This window comes from Plectrocnemia conspersa, unplaced genomic scaffold (genome assembly GCF_051122295.1).
Source record: "Plectrocnemia conspersa isolate PC_06_02 unplaced genomic scaffold, ASM5112229v1 ptg000008l, whole genome shotgun sequence".
NCBI classification, from domain to species: Eukaryota; Metazoa; Arthropoda; class Insecta; order Trichoptera; family Polycentropodidae; genus Plectrocnemia; species Plectrocnemia conspersa.
The window spans coordinates 12149666-12164287 of record NW_028277172.1 but is presented as its reverse complement, the minus strand read 5'-3'; the positions used below and the strand labels follow the sequence as shown (position 1 = coordinate 12164287).

General features: G+C 31.0%; 3 protein-coding genes across 9 annotated transcripts; 1 reads left to right on the top strand and 2 right to left on the bottom strand.

Moving 5' to 3' along the window:
• Nucleotides 1–808: 808 nt before the first annotated feature.
• On the bottom strand, nt 809–4433 carry Gnpnat (glucosamine 6-phosphate N-acetyltransferase). 2 transcript variants are annotated; one of them, XM_088190179.1, is made up of 6 exons: nt 3188–4433; nt 2701–2920; nt 2229–2356; nt 2096–2157; nt 1888–2028; nt 809–1386 (listed from the first exon to the last, which is right to left on the bottom strand). In XM_088190179.1, the coding sequence occupies exons 1-6, from the start codon at nt 3206–3208 to the stop codon at nt 1371–1373; spliced, it is 588 nt and encodes a 195-aa protein (XP_088046305.1). In that variant the 5' UTR covers nt 3209–4433; the 3' UTR covers nt 809–1370. The 2 variants fall into 2 exon arrangements, with proteins under 2 accessions (XP_088046305.1, XP_088046306.1); XM_088190180.1 differs by lacking the exon at nt 809–1386 and having other exon boundaries at nt 1645–2028; nt 3188–3337.
• Nucleotides 4434–4516: 83 nt separating this feature from the next.
• Nucleotides 4517–7544, top strand: LOC148233018 (retinol dehydrogenase 12-like). The gene is made up of 7 exons (XM_088190178.1): nt 4517–4643; nt 6128–6246; nt 6315–6464; nt 6524–6628; nt 6688–6897; nt 7096–7306; nt 7409–7544. Exons 1-7 carry the CDS (start codon nt 4555–4557, stop codon nt 7524–7526), a joined length of 1002 nt encoding a protein of 333 aa, XP_088046304.1. The 5' UTR covers nt 4517–4554; the 3' UTR covers nt 7527–7544.
• On the bottom strand, nt 7334–12609 carry Max (MYC associated factor X). Of its 6 annotated transcripts, none has more exons than XR_015810456.1 (5): nt 12474–12609; nt 9057–9128; nt 8828–8944; nt 8234–8417; nt 7334–8163 (listed from the first exon to the last, which is right to left on the bottom strand). XR_015810456.1 is itself a non-coding variant. In XM_088190181.1 (5 exons), exons 1-5 carry the CDS (start codon nt 12510–12512, stop codon nt 7988–7990), a joined length of 528 nt encoding a protein of 175 aa, XP_088046307.1. In that variant the 5' UTR covers nt 12513–12609; the 3' UTR covers nt 7334–7987. The 6 variants fall into 6 exon arrangements, 4 of the variants coding, with proteins under 4 accessions (XP_088046307.1, XP_088046308.1, XP_088046309.1 ...); XR_015810458.1 differs by having other exon boundaries at nt 8834–8944; XM_088190181.1 differs by having other exon boundaries at nt 8234–8357.
• Nucleotides 12610–14622: the final 2013 nt, after the last annotated feature.

The window sequence follows — 14622 nt, the reverse complement described above, 5'->3', positions numbered from 1 at the left end:
TATATTAAATTGAAGCATTTTATGTCATGTCGGTATTCGGAGATATGTTTTTATTTTACAAAATACATATAAAATATATTTAAATGTATATTTGCTTTAAATATGTATGTAACTTATGATAAAAATGTAAATAAATATTTAAAACGTATACAAGTACATATTTGTGTCTAGATCTTTTGACCCCCATACTTTTCCGATAGGTCCATATGGACTACACTATTACTTCTTAAGTCAATGGACAAAAACAAATACACATAGTATTTTCGTGATTGCTGTAAACGGTGCTGAAATCATATAGAGCAATGCAAGGATTATAATAAAGAGGACAATTTAAATGCTGCATTATTGTAATTTGTCAGAACAGTGAATATTAATACTTTTTCGAAGAAAAAATCTTAATATTTACCTTACATAAATGCACAAACAATTCGTTTTATTTATAACGCATTAAACCTTTTGTATTTTAAATTAGTTCTTAAGAATTAATTTGATTTTTTTTAATCGTGGTTTTTCAATACATGTTTTCTATTTTCATTTACATTGCTGCAGCGCCCCTCCAATACGAATTTTACGAGCCGCCAATGCCATTTTTTAAAAATCATGCTGTAATTTATTATTTATTTCTTAGTTTTACATATATTGTTGACCTACATTAGTGGTGTACAAATTTTAAAGTGATTTATAGCTTATTAGTTACAAAGAATTGCATTTTATCAATTAAATTTGATTTTATAAGGCTAACTTTATTTAAAATGGTCAGATTTTTGGACGCAAAACTTACATGTATATAAAGGAATAAAAATTCGCATTGAGTCATATATATTATACATACATATGTATTTATTTTATTAATAATAATTAAATCATTTTGTAGTCATTCATTTAATAATATTTTACATAATTAAACATCCCATTAAACCCAAAAACCATTAAACGTTAAAAAGTAAGTTAATATGTACCAGGACATCCTTGATAATGTTATCATCCTATAAAATATGAAATTTACCGACATAATTTAAGTACTAGTGCCGATTGTAGTAATATTATACATATTGTTACAATTTATTACACTTTTCGAAAAGTTTCAATTTTAATAACGTTGAAACGATGCAATAAAACCTGAATCTATTTCATTGTCAATAAATTGATTCAGAATTTATTACATTAACAATATTCGTTAGAAATAACAATACAGATAAATATCACATTTTATAGACAAATATCATTATCCTGCAAGTTGTAAATATTACCGCGATATTGACACCGTTTTATTGTTTGTTTGATTTATTGTGCGGTGTCAAAGTATCCTTATTTCACATCGGTATTTTTTACAACTTGGATTGCACGGCGGGTGTCCTGGTGGCTAATTGTCAGGATGGATCAAATCTAAAATACAACAAGATTCTTTTAACAATTCCATAATAAATAAGATTCGAAAATATCACATGATTCCCCATATAATTTTACATAATAAATAACATGCAAAATAATAGATGTACAAATGAGTATTCAGTTTAGTTGATTATTTTTTCTCCCATTTGCGGTTGATCGTCAAATATTTTAAACGTCACCAGTTTTTAGCAAATGTGTTGCGTCTTTTTTATAATATTTATAAATATTAGTTTAGGTTTCCCAAAAATGTTAATCGATCAAAGAGTTATATTTAATATTTATAAAACTACTAATTTGTATACCTAATAGCAGATACTAAAATTAATAGACAACAGTTTGTATAATACATAAGAATTAGATATATTTTAAATGTTGTTATGTTATATAAAATATATTCGATGGTATACTGCCAATTCACTAGTTTATTTTAATTTACCACATGCAACAAGTATTCCATTAGTCGCCTCGCCTCTATATGTAAATCATTTTGCATACCTAATTTTCATCGAGTTGGAATTTCCAGGCTCCAATAGGTATCCTAAAGATGTGTAATACTTGATCAGTTTATCTTTGCACTCCAAAGACATTTTATAGCAACCGAGAACTTCCGCCAGCAGAGTCACGGTAACCACAATCCTAAAATGAATTTTATTTAAATTATACTTAATGTTAATATACATTTTTAATAAAATGCGTCACATACAATTTTCCCAATTGTTTTCCTCTGTAAGTATCATTTACGACTACGTCTTCCAGTTGACCTTTCTGCAATCAGAGTAATTAACATTATTTATGAAACTATGTTTGATAATATTTAAATTAGATGGAAACAATACCAATGCGCATTCATGCACAAATTTCTGTTCAATCACAAGAGTCGCGCTACCGATCAATTTCTTGATTCTTGTGTCTTCGATGACAGTCACAAAGTAACCACCACATCTTTTCATCATGGAAAATCGATCTGAAATTAAATAAAAATATTTATGTAGATTTAAAGACGAAAATAATCAAAACTTTCACCATATACTGTCGGTTTAGAAGAATGTCGCAACTTTAAAATAGTCATTTGTATATGAAACAATTAGAAATGTTAAAGTGAGTTGTAATTTGTAACAGCCTGTGTTACTATTGTAGATAAGTGACGCTTTCTTCTGCCTAAAATATTTTTTTTTATTTTCTTTCTTCTATAGATATTAATTATAATGAAAATATAGATATTATATCATTAGTCTTATTCTAAGCCGACAATATTTAGATAACGGTAAACCCTCCCAAATTTGAATTATAAATCATAAACTTGTTCACCGTTAAACTTTTCTCTCGATATGCTCCCAACGTCCGTCAGCTGACTGAGGAGTTGCAGAAATCCTTTGTCATAATCTCCTCGCTGGAGAGGCCTCACAATCATCCATGGCTCTCCGGGATTTGCGGCGCTGATGGATGGATTAAATTTTGCAGGACTGCGAGAAAACTCGAGCTTCTGCAGTATAGACGGCGAATATAAATTCTCTTCAGGGTCGTGCACCTGAAAATATAATAAACATACATTAGCCAGAGTATGAAAACAACTGATAAGAAAAGCGAATTCAGCTTATCTGATATGTGTTTTTAACGATGAAAAATGTTAGCACAATATAGATACGATAATGGTTCAATGCTAAATGTTTAAAAGTATGCAAAAAATATTTTTCAATGTGACATATATTGATTAGTCGGTGACATAACCTTAAATTTTTACAAAATTGATGAAATATGGATGGATATTTGAGTATTGTCGACGTGTAATAAATACCTGAGGGTTGGCGGCCCCCATGTCGCGGCCGGCACGCGAGCCCGAGCTCACGACGTTCTAACGCCAACTGAATGTTACTTTCACTGTCAATCGCCCACATCGAAGCCCTACTCTTCCGCCCGTCAGGTGTAGCAAATCGAGCACTGCGAACATTTCTAAATATATTAATCAAAGCAGTTCGTCTAATTGTATCATCTTTCTTTGTCATCAGTCAAATTCGTATATGGCGCCAATGAAGATATTTGGTCATTATCAAAATATGTTTTGCCCATTATTTCTTAAAATAGTTTTAATAATTCAAATTTTAATTTTAAAATACAAAAAATCTTCCAAACACGTGAGTCGGGATTTCATTTATTTATAAATATTTTCCTCCATGTAATTTATTAGAGTACAAAAAATTACAGCTTTTGAGAAATATTCTACAATTTTTCTCTGAGAAACAGCTACTTCTAAATATAATAAATAAAATGGCAATTTTGATGCAATTGTGAATACTTATCGCTGCATGACTAAATAAATCGTATGATTTTTATAAGTTAAAATATTATTGTATTTAAAACCTAGATCAATTTACTGCGCGCATAAATATGTTGCAAATATCTAATGAAAAATAGCAATATTTGAGAGGGTAAAATCTAAAACTTAGTAGGTTAGTAGGTAGCTCGTTGTATATACAATTTATATTCACGGATTCAGGACTAACTCAAGTTTCTGTGCTTCATGTATTTTTACCTTTAAACATTATTTTTCAAAAGACTTCCATAGATGTATTCCATGTCAGAAATGTTATCAATAATCTTAATAAAACTTTAAAATACATAAAAAGTTATGATTTCGAGTTTTCTTCAATTTTCAAAAATGTTTCATAAATAGCTAAATCAAAAATGTTTCATAAATAGGAAAAAATCAATTTAGGTGTCCATTACTTCTTATTGGTAAATTTGCTATATTTGTTATGGATTTTTTTTATCGAATCAACATTTTTTTAATGGATATTTCATCACATACGCCTAAGGAAATGTGCCACACAACTCATAGTAGTGCTGTCAGTGGTGCAAGTAGTGATACCTATAATATTATAGCACCATATGAATATAGATAAATTTGTTATCTCTGATTCGATCCATTTATTAATAGGCTTGTAGCTTGATTTTTCAACCAGAATAAATAAAATCGCTCGATTGCACACTGAGATAAATAAAACACTTTGCATATGCATGCAATTGCCGTAATATACTTTCGCTATCCCTTCTGATATGAAACTTCCGTTCATCCTGTTAAAGAGCAATTGAACTGCCGATATAATATGGGGAGATCACACTTCCAGTTCAAATCTGCTCCTGAACGTGTGCGTTGGTAAAAAAATGGATCAATCTTCAATGCCTACGGATCCTTTCACTACTTGGTGGCCTTATATTATATCGCTAATCGTCGGAATAGTAACTTGCATAAGGTAATTTATAAAAAATATTTATATTTATTATTATGTAATTAATGGAAATACATACGAGCATATAATATAAGAAGTAAGCATGGCATTTCCATTGAGAATGAAGTGTAGTGATATTTCAAAAGACCTTGTGCCAAGAGCTACTTTCACACTGGTAAATTCATGGACACACTGGTGTTCTTCCGCATATCAATCGAACGCTTAGATTTTTGTAAATTTGCAATAAATAGAGAGCAATGGTCTACCTCAGGCCAGTCCAACTATAATTCGAGGGCCGCATCCAGATTTAAAAATACGAAAAGCAGAATTGTTAGCAGGTCAATTTCGATACTGACGTAATTTTTATTCTTCAAATGATATTTGGATGAAGCAATACGTATATTTTTTACAAAGTAAAAAATACACATATACATCGTTGTATTTTTTACTTTGTGAAAAATATTTGTTAATAAAGCAAAATTAATTTAATAATAGTTTGTTGTAACAAGCCTAGTACTTTGATTTATAACTGCCGAAAATGGTGTTCAAATGACCGGAAACAACACTTAAAACTCATTTTGGGTTATAAAACTCTTGATAAGTATTTTAATACTTGACATATATTTTTTCTGATTCTAAAAATAGATGGCATCCAGATGTCATCCTTAACAAAATTTTCCAAAATCACAATTTTTTTAAGCTCCCGTAACAATATTTCCTCCCCAAAAAAATTTCGTTGATAGCCTTTGAACAATAATTTTCGAAATGATCATATTTTAGCTCCCGCAGCAATATATCTTCGGACAAAAATTTCCAAGATGGTCTTTTTATTTTTAATACCCTCCTTTGATATTTTCAAAATCTGGTCACCTTAGTATTACGCAGTCACTTTGGCACAGGCAGCGGCTGGAAAGAGAAATCACGTGCTTCATACATTTCTGTAAAGCACTTGCGCGGATCACTTAAAAAAAGCTCCTATCTCTTATCTTCTGAGATTAAAATTAATCTGCCTGGCCGTGTCCTATTCTGGAGGAAATAGCTCCCACATGCTAACTCAATTTATTATTTGGTTGAAGGATCAACTGAATATTTAGCTCCTAAGCCATATTGCAGTCCAAATGATATTTTTTACTTTAGGGGGAACCCTTCAAAAGGCACTCTAACCAGCATTGCTGGTTGGTAGTAGTGTGGGATTTTTACCCACTAAAACCCTCCATTCTTCTACCACTTCTCCGTAAAACGGCTGTTACGCAATGCTTCAGAGGCAGCTTTCTTAAAGAAGCACTCTCTTGGTCGCCTGCTTGAGAAAGTAACTCTTAAGGTACCTCTTCTAGTTCGCTCGTCTCTGGGATACACATGTAATTTATTTTAATTATTTTATACTCATATATGTCATAGCCTCCAAGGCTCTAAGCTTTAATAGGTTTATTGTTATAATTTACGTGTAGTTTGTCTTATTAATCTCATCGAGATCACCAGTTTAATATATGTATGTTGATTTATCTCAGAGGTTACTTGGGCGGAGTACCATGTCCAACCGATACTCGAATTGATGGAAAAGTTGCTATTGTAACTGGAGCTTCCGGAGGCATAGGAAAAGAAATATGCAAAGAATTATCTAAAAGAGGTTTAGAACTTTTTAATGTAATCGTTGTTTTAATATGAATCTAATAACTATATTATGTAATAAAACAGGTGCACATATAATATTATGTTGCCGTTCACTGAAAAAGGGAAAAGACACATTACAATGGATAAAGAAGAAGCAACCGAAAGCATTATTAACCTTAAAAAGATTAGACTTGACATCAAGGAAGTCGATTGAAGATTTTGTGCTATGTTTAGGTATTGTATTTATTAGAAAGATATAACGGATGATGTGATTAATTATTTTTATTTAATAGATAACATAAAGGTTGATATCCTGATCAACAACGCTGGTGTGATATTCCATCCTTATAAGAAAACCGAAGATGGACACGAAATTCACATGGCTACTAACTATCTCGGTGAGACTGTTCTTATTGTGTATGAAATAATAAAATCTTGATTGCTGTTTATTATGTAGGGCATTTTATTCTTACCCATCTTTTGATGAAAAATCTGAAGAAATCCGATCAGGGGAGGATTATAAATGTTTCAGCCGGTGCTTATCAGCCAACGAATTTACCGCTAACTTGCGAAGTTGATTCAAAAAAATACAATTCTAAAGAATGGTACGAGCAAAGTAAATTGGCATTGATATCGATGACACGACATATGTCTAAAATATTAAATGGTAATTATCATTGTCACTGTTTCGCATTGCATGCCTGATTCGTATTGCTATTTTTCGGCTACCCTTTAAACTATATCAGCAATGATTGGAATTTTATTACACTTTTAAGTTGCAATAGTAAGCAAATGTTACATAACTGATATAATTCTAGGTGACGTGTATATAAAAACTTTCATTAAAGCTAGATTTATATTTTAGGTAGTAACGTGACGATAAATGCAACGAATCCTGGAATGGTTAGGAGCACGGAGCATCTCAGGCATTCGATTATAATGAGGAGCTGGAGTGTCAGATTATCTTCGTGGCCTTGGATGTGGATTTTCATGAAGTCGCCGACGCAAGGAGCTCAAACTACCGTCTATCTCGCTACCGATCAGTCATTGAAAGAGAGGAGTGGGAAATTCTATTGGTGATTACGAAATAAAGCAAATTAAAATATATTGATTTACTTCATATATTTTTACAATACTTAACAGAAAAAATATAAATAAACATAATAATTCATTTCCAGCAATTGTTCGGAAGTGGAAATATCCGGCCCAGCAAATGACGCAGAAGTCGGAAAGACATTGTACAACAAAACTTGCGAGCTGTTGAATTTGACGCAGATTCAACGCGCCAAAAAATGATTCATATACAAAAATAAATTTTACTTATCGATACAAAATTTCATGTCAAAAAATTATATTACGCTAAAACTTAGGCTTTACAATTATGGTAATAATTTTAAATATTATTATATATACAAATGTAAATAATAAAAAAAAACAGTAATCGAAAGTGTTATTGTAGAACAAACTAAGTACAATTTGTCAAGAGGCAAATAAACACATGAAAACTTAACGAATTACACAACGTTATATTAAATAACAGAAAATTAACGTTACATGCCTTACATTAAGTTTTACAGAAAAAAATCAAGATCATTATATCAATAAAGTTTTACACACTGACTGAATTATTTCTCAATTACTTCACTCATGTAATCAAATCACAATGAAAATAATCAAGATATTATGCATAAATACAAAAAATATTATATACACACGTAAATTAAAATTACACTATTTTATATCTATGCATATTGTTACTATCCATTCACAGGTATCCCGTTGATCTTTAATTTTTTCACTCGTTTCGTTGGTCCTTCACCGTCGGAACTATCCGAATCGCCGTGCGAACTTTCTTCGGATTTGATACCTACTATGATTTCGTTAGCTTCCACTAAATAATTACCCGTCACCTTCGCTCGTTCCAGCGTTTTGACTATAACATATATTTTTATTTAATAATTTCATAATAATATATATTGTGCGTATTAAAAAGAATCACAAACTTTGCGTTTCAAGCATTGTATTTTGTCGTTTGAGATCTTCTATGTCTTGCTGGTGAGAATTGTTTTTGCGTCGCATGAATTGTATGTAATCAGCTGCCTTTTTTAATATTTGTGCTCTACTCGCCTACAATATACATTTCATAATTTATATAGGTTGTCTTTTTATTTCTGTAGTTCTTTCTTACTATATTAAAATAAAATGAATAAAAATACATGCTTAAAATATTTCTAAAAAAAACTGGAAAAAAAAAACAACATAAAAATAAATAATATTAATATTTAAAGTGGCAATGAGTGCAAACAATATTTAGTTTAAATCATATATTTTTTAAACTAATACTTGTGTCCAAGAATCAAGCAAGTTTATTTGTTAAGATTCATTGATATATTATTGCAAAACGTAGAATACGACAAAATCAACCAACGTGCCAAATTAAAAGTATGATAGTATTGTATCTATTCTTGAAAACTGTCGATTACCAATGTTCCAGTCTAGTTTTTCAATTTGACTATTTGCACTAATTGCCGTGTCTTATTTACTAAATCTTATGATATATGCATATGCTAGTAGAGTTTTTATAAACAGATCCGTACACTAACCACTTTTTCCCCCTGCAACGCGGGCACCGCATCGCGCAACGAGGTGAAACTGTCCTTTATGTGATCTCTCCGCTTCCGCTCCAACGCGTTGTGGTGTGCCCGCTTTTCGGCCTGAAATAAGAGGCCGGTCGTAAACGAAACACGCAACCGATGCATAAAACTTACACGGTAATCTACGATAGCCTCTTTCGAAGCTAGCAAAAAAACTCCTTGTCCGTTTTACCTGTGAGTAATAACCAACTATACCGGAAGACGAAGATCGTGTGTGCGATCGGGAGTCAGAGTCATCCCCTTCCTGAAACACATTCGGCGATTAAAGGCGGCCGAAGAGTTAACGAGCGGCGTCCGACAACATACGCCGCTAAAATAGACCGATCGAGAAAACAGGACGATTCATTTCTACTACCATATACAAGAGTGGGAATAAAATCGAATAATTTGCATAAGGTTTCTGGCAATCTATACTAAAACTGAAAGGATTCACAAATCTTATAGAAATGAAAATAAAGTTGTGCAATTGCAAGATTTACAAATATATTATGCAACTACTTTCATTATTAACGTTGTGATGATGTTATTTAAATAATTATAAAAAGTACATGTATCAGTTGTTAAACAATAACTATACTATGTCCGGAATCATTTTTAAAGTTTTTTATTTTATGGGTAATAATATATACAATATATCAAAAAATATATATTCGTTTGACTAAAGATTTGCATATAATTAAAATAATTTGTTAATAATAGATAATTTAATTTAAAAAGTATTAATGTAATTCTAAATTTTATAAAATCAGCTAATAAATTTTTATATATAGATCTACCATTAAAGTAAAATGTGTTTTATAGTGCTTTTGCAAGTGTTGCTAACATTGAGTGGCACTTACTCGATTCAGGACAGAGTATAGTGATTTCATACAGAATTATCAAATTGCGAAATGGAGAAAGGGTATAACTTTGGTAAGAATTTATATTATTAAAATAATACGACACGCACCCTTTTCATTTAAGAAAATTAAGAACAAGCAGTATTAAGTGCATTTAAATTAATCTCAAGGAAACAAATCACCCATTTGATATAAACTAAACGTTATTACACCAATTTTTCAAAAATTGCACGACGAAAACATGTATTATATAATTGAGTAGTCACTATTATAGTAAATGAGTGATTTGTAATTCAATTTTCAATACATATACATACTACGAAGGTGGATGTAATTTAAGTATTTTGTTAAATGCTGCTGTATATTAATTGGCCAAGATCAAGTATTATAACTATTAAAAATAATATATTTAAGCACTTTGCTTTGACGAAATACTTAAAAAACACTTTTAATATTATGTAGAGCACATATTTAATATTTTGTACCAATTTAGATTATAATTGTATATTAAAAAAAATATAATTTTTTTTACACAATGTTACTGCAATAAATATAGAGAATCGATTGCTATAACTGGATTATTTGTTGGCCAAAAAATATCAATAATCTGATTTATATATATATATATGTATAATTATGCACTAATTACAAATCTATCGTTAGTGCAAGAGTATTTATGCTACAAAAAATATGCATAATTTTACATTCTCATGATTATATCTTATATTTTTTCAATACAATGGCAGTTACTGATGTTGAGCATTCGACTGTCACATTGTACTATGTTCAACCAATACAGTAGTGGTCTATCTGAATTCTCCTTACTGTTAGGTTATTAAAAATGAACCACTTTGCAGATTTCTAGTTTTCAAGTCCAGCCAGTCTGAGGCGTTGTATTTTGATATTTATATTTTACGGCGTGAGCCTCTCGATACAGAATATCGTATGCTAATCTTATTTTTGATTTTTAGATGACCTTTTCAAGATACTTGCAGCATTCTACATTGTCATATTGTCAAGGTTGATGAACTTGTTTGGAATTCATACAAATATATTGCCTTGAAGTCCATGAATATATTATGTAATTTATTGAACTCGTATTTATATGTAATATTTAGTAATGTAATCCCTCGATAGTTCTCACAGATATAATAACAAAATCTACTATAACTAAAAATTAAAACAATGATGAATAGTATATTTTAAATGTATCTCTTCTATAATCTAAAATTATCTAGGATTTTTAAATCCGAAACATATTTTTCCTAAAATGTACCATTCGTCATCAATGATATAGGATACATGCAAAAGAAATTACTACAGAGCACATTTACAATTAAATAAATGATTAAGGAATAAAAATGATTTTATTTAACTATTAACCTTGAATATCTGCTAGAAGGATGGGCATATGTTACGCCAGATACAGGTCCATTTGATTTCAATTTTTTTTTACTTTAAAAATATGACAACGTTTTCAAGTTTGAATATACACATTTTTGCGAACTTACAAATCATATATGTAGACTTTTTTTAAAAACAAGAGCAAAAAAATAATAGACATTTAAAATATAAGAATAGAATAAGATATTTTTTGTGACATTACTGTTTTAATGTTAAAGCATAGCTTATTACATACATAACTTGGATGTAAACCACTGAAAAATAAGCTTTCTACTTTTATTATTAAAAAATATATTTTTCTAGTAAAAATAATGAAGCAAAAACATAAAACCAAAACTAATTATTTAATATAAATACCAACTTTTCATTATTGTAATGTAATATATTTTATTTAATATAAATTTTCATTTTTTTGAGAATAATAAAAATAAAAAACAAAGAAATCAGAAACACTCATCTAATAAAATAAATGGTCAGAATAAAAATATAAGACGATCATGTGAATTAAAAAAATATTATAACATTTATAAATATAAATGGGCAATAAATGATTTATTTTACAAACATCTTATAAGATAACATTGAACACCTCATGAATAACACTTAACGACTCGAAAAATACGAGCCATATTCAGTCTGTTATTTTTGCCGACAGTAATAGCAGTTCACATAACGCCACAAAAAATATTTCGCGTCTAGTTCTACCCTATCTTAATCTTGCTTTAAATAACAGATTTTAAACCTAATTGTATCTGATTCTTGCGACCAGCGCCGTAAGGACTATTTTGTAATTCAAAAAATATATGAAGTAAAAGGTAAATATGTATTTATATATGATACTCGGTCAATTGGAGTATTATTACATTCCTTGTTTGTAAAACGAAGTCTGCATATAGTCGTCATACAAATTGAAATAAACACTAATTATGTATAGTTTTGGCAGGCCTGCTTTGTGTATTTACATTTAAAAACAATCAATCGATTTTGAATAGAACGAATAAGCAATTGCATGTTAATATAAATATACAATCATTAATTGAACATATTTGAAATATGTTGATAATACGGTTTGATTACGCCGAACACGTGACATTTTAATGTTGCCATAACAAAAAACCGCTCTCATGCCAAGCATGAGTGACAAACGCGATTGAACGACAACAAAGATCGAACAACTCCATCGTCGGCGTAGAATCATCGCGTTACGGAGCAGCGGCGCCGAGCGTCGCGACTCGGCGTCGTTTACGCGCGATCTGACTATCGTCGGAAACAATGGAAAGAGCGACGCGAGAACCGATTCACAGAAATTGGCGCCGGAAAACGCAATAAACAAAATGGGCACTCACGTCGCTTTCGATGTCGATGTCCCGGTCGTCGTCACTCATCGTGACCTTGGGGTGGATGAGCTTCGGCCGCGGGCGGACGGCAGTCGTTGACAGAAAGAGACACAAGCGCCGCGCCCAATGTTGCCACTCGCGAAACGCCTATCCGCGTTCTTGATTTTTCACGCCGACAGCGTTCGCAAATTATTTATTAAAACTGTCAAGAGACCGAAATATTTTTAATCGAGCGTAGAACCAGACCACGCTATGCTTTTTTTGTCATTGTTTATGCACGTACACAAACGCATTTCCTACTCAGACCCGATGATATCAAGCACGTGCGGTTTCTCAAACGTTTGCAATAAAACACAACATATTTTTTCTTTATAAATAATAATATTTAAAAATAAACGATAAAAAACATACCTATTAAAATTAAACCTAAATTATTTAAAATAAAACATACATTTCTAAACATATAACACACAAAATAATAAATTAAAAATTGTGCATTTCGCTCGCACACGTACATGCGAATTCGTGCAAGAGAAAAGAGGATATACTTACCCATTTCTCTCTTGCAAAATTTTCTAACAAAGCGGTATAGCATGGGCGCGTGAAAGATAACGAACGTAATACACTTGGAATTATTCTATAAATCGTTTTAAATGTTGAATTTTATCTCCTATGATTTTTTACTTTTATTTAAAGAATAGTTTTGACAGTGAATTGCTGATAAAAATCTCACTCATGAATAAACAGCCTGTGAAATATACGCTCTAAAACAAAGCATTAAAAGAAATATTAGTGTATGCAAACTCGACTAAAATAATATACAGAACAACATCCATTTGAATAAAAATGGAAATGGTATAGTTTTATGTGATATACAAAATACTATGTTCTTCTATAGAAGAGAAAAGTGAAGAGTAAAAGCGTGGACTTTCACAGAGAAACTGGTCAATCTTCTATAAGCTATCTAAATGTGAATACATGAATATACTTAGTATTAAAATGAGCATGCTAACTATTAAAATGCAGATAAAGAAAGATCGAGTATAACGTGACGCGTAATCTTTAAAAATACATTATCATGGATGGCAATAATATCAGCTCTTATATATTATCAACTAGGAAGAAGAGAACCCGAAAGAGCAAAAACATTTTGGCTGAAGAACATTTATTGTGTTGTTTTCAAAAAACCACTACATTCTTATTAAAAATCGTAGTACACAAGATAAATGTAAATATAATAGAATGATTGCTAAAGCCAGATCATAAATATAGTAGTAAAATAAGGGGATTCACTTAAGAGGTCCAGTGCATTATATAAATTACATTTTCAGTTTTTCCATTGCGGTCTTATAGCACGTGTGATTATAAAAATGATAATTCGACTGATTTTGATGAGTTATCAGCACCATTGTATTTAAAATATTATCAAGAAAATCAGTGCGTAACATGCGTGCGCCGTGGACACTCAACGGTTATTTTGCTGCCAATTGAACATCAACCGATATAGTTTTGCGCTATCTGGTCATGTTATTAAAACTTGGATTATGCTCTTTAAAACACTAAAAAAGTATCAGATAAAGATTTAAATATATGTAGTCCAAAAACAAAAAAACTGTTCAGGCCGCCGTCAAACAGGCACCGTATTGCGAACGAGTCATTGATAAAGTAATTAGTAAGGTTTTCTCTTGAATGAGCATTCGTGAATTCAACAAGATGGCCCAACTTCCAAAAGCGCCATAATATCTACGTGTACTGTAAGATTGTTTTTTCTCAATCATTAAAAGTCTAAAAATGTGTATATATAAAGACAGTTAGATCTGATTTGACGGCATTCAATTTTCATTTATGGAGCTATTTGAACAGTAATGTTTACACTAACTCCACATACAATATTGCAGAGCTTAAGCTTATAATTAAATACAATATAATTAGAGCAGCAGTGTAAATATCAGGCGTGTATGGTGAGATACTTTCCCTTTCGCTCGCTCGCGTGTTAAGTGACGAGAGTGAGTGAGAGATAAAAGCGTGCGGTACGTATGTAACGCACGCCTTTATCTCTTACTCACTTTCGTCACTTAACACGCGACCGAGCGAAAGGGAATGTAACTCACCGTACGCGCCTGGTAAATATATGTCTGTAATGAGTAGTGTGCGCTCA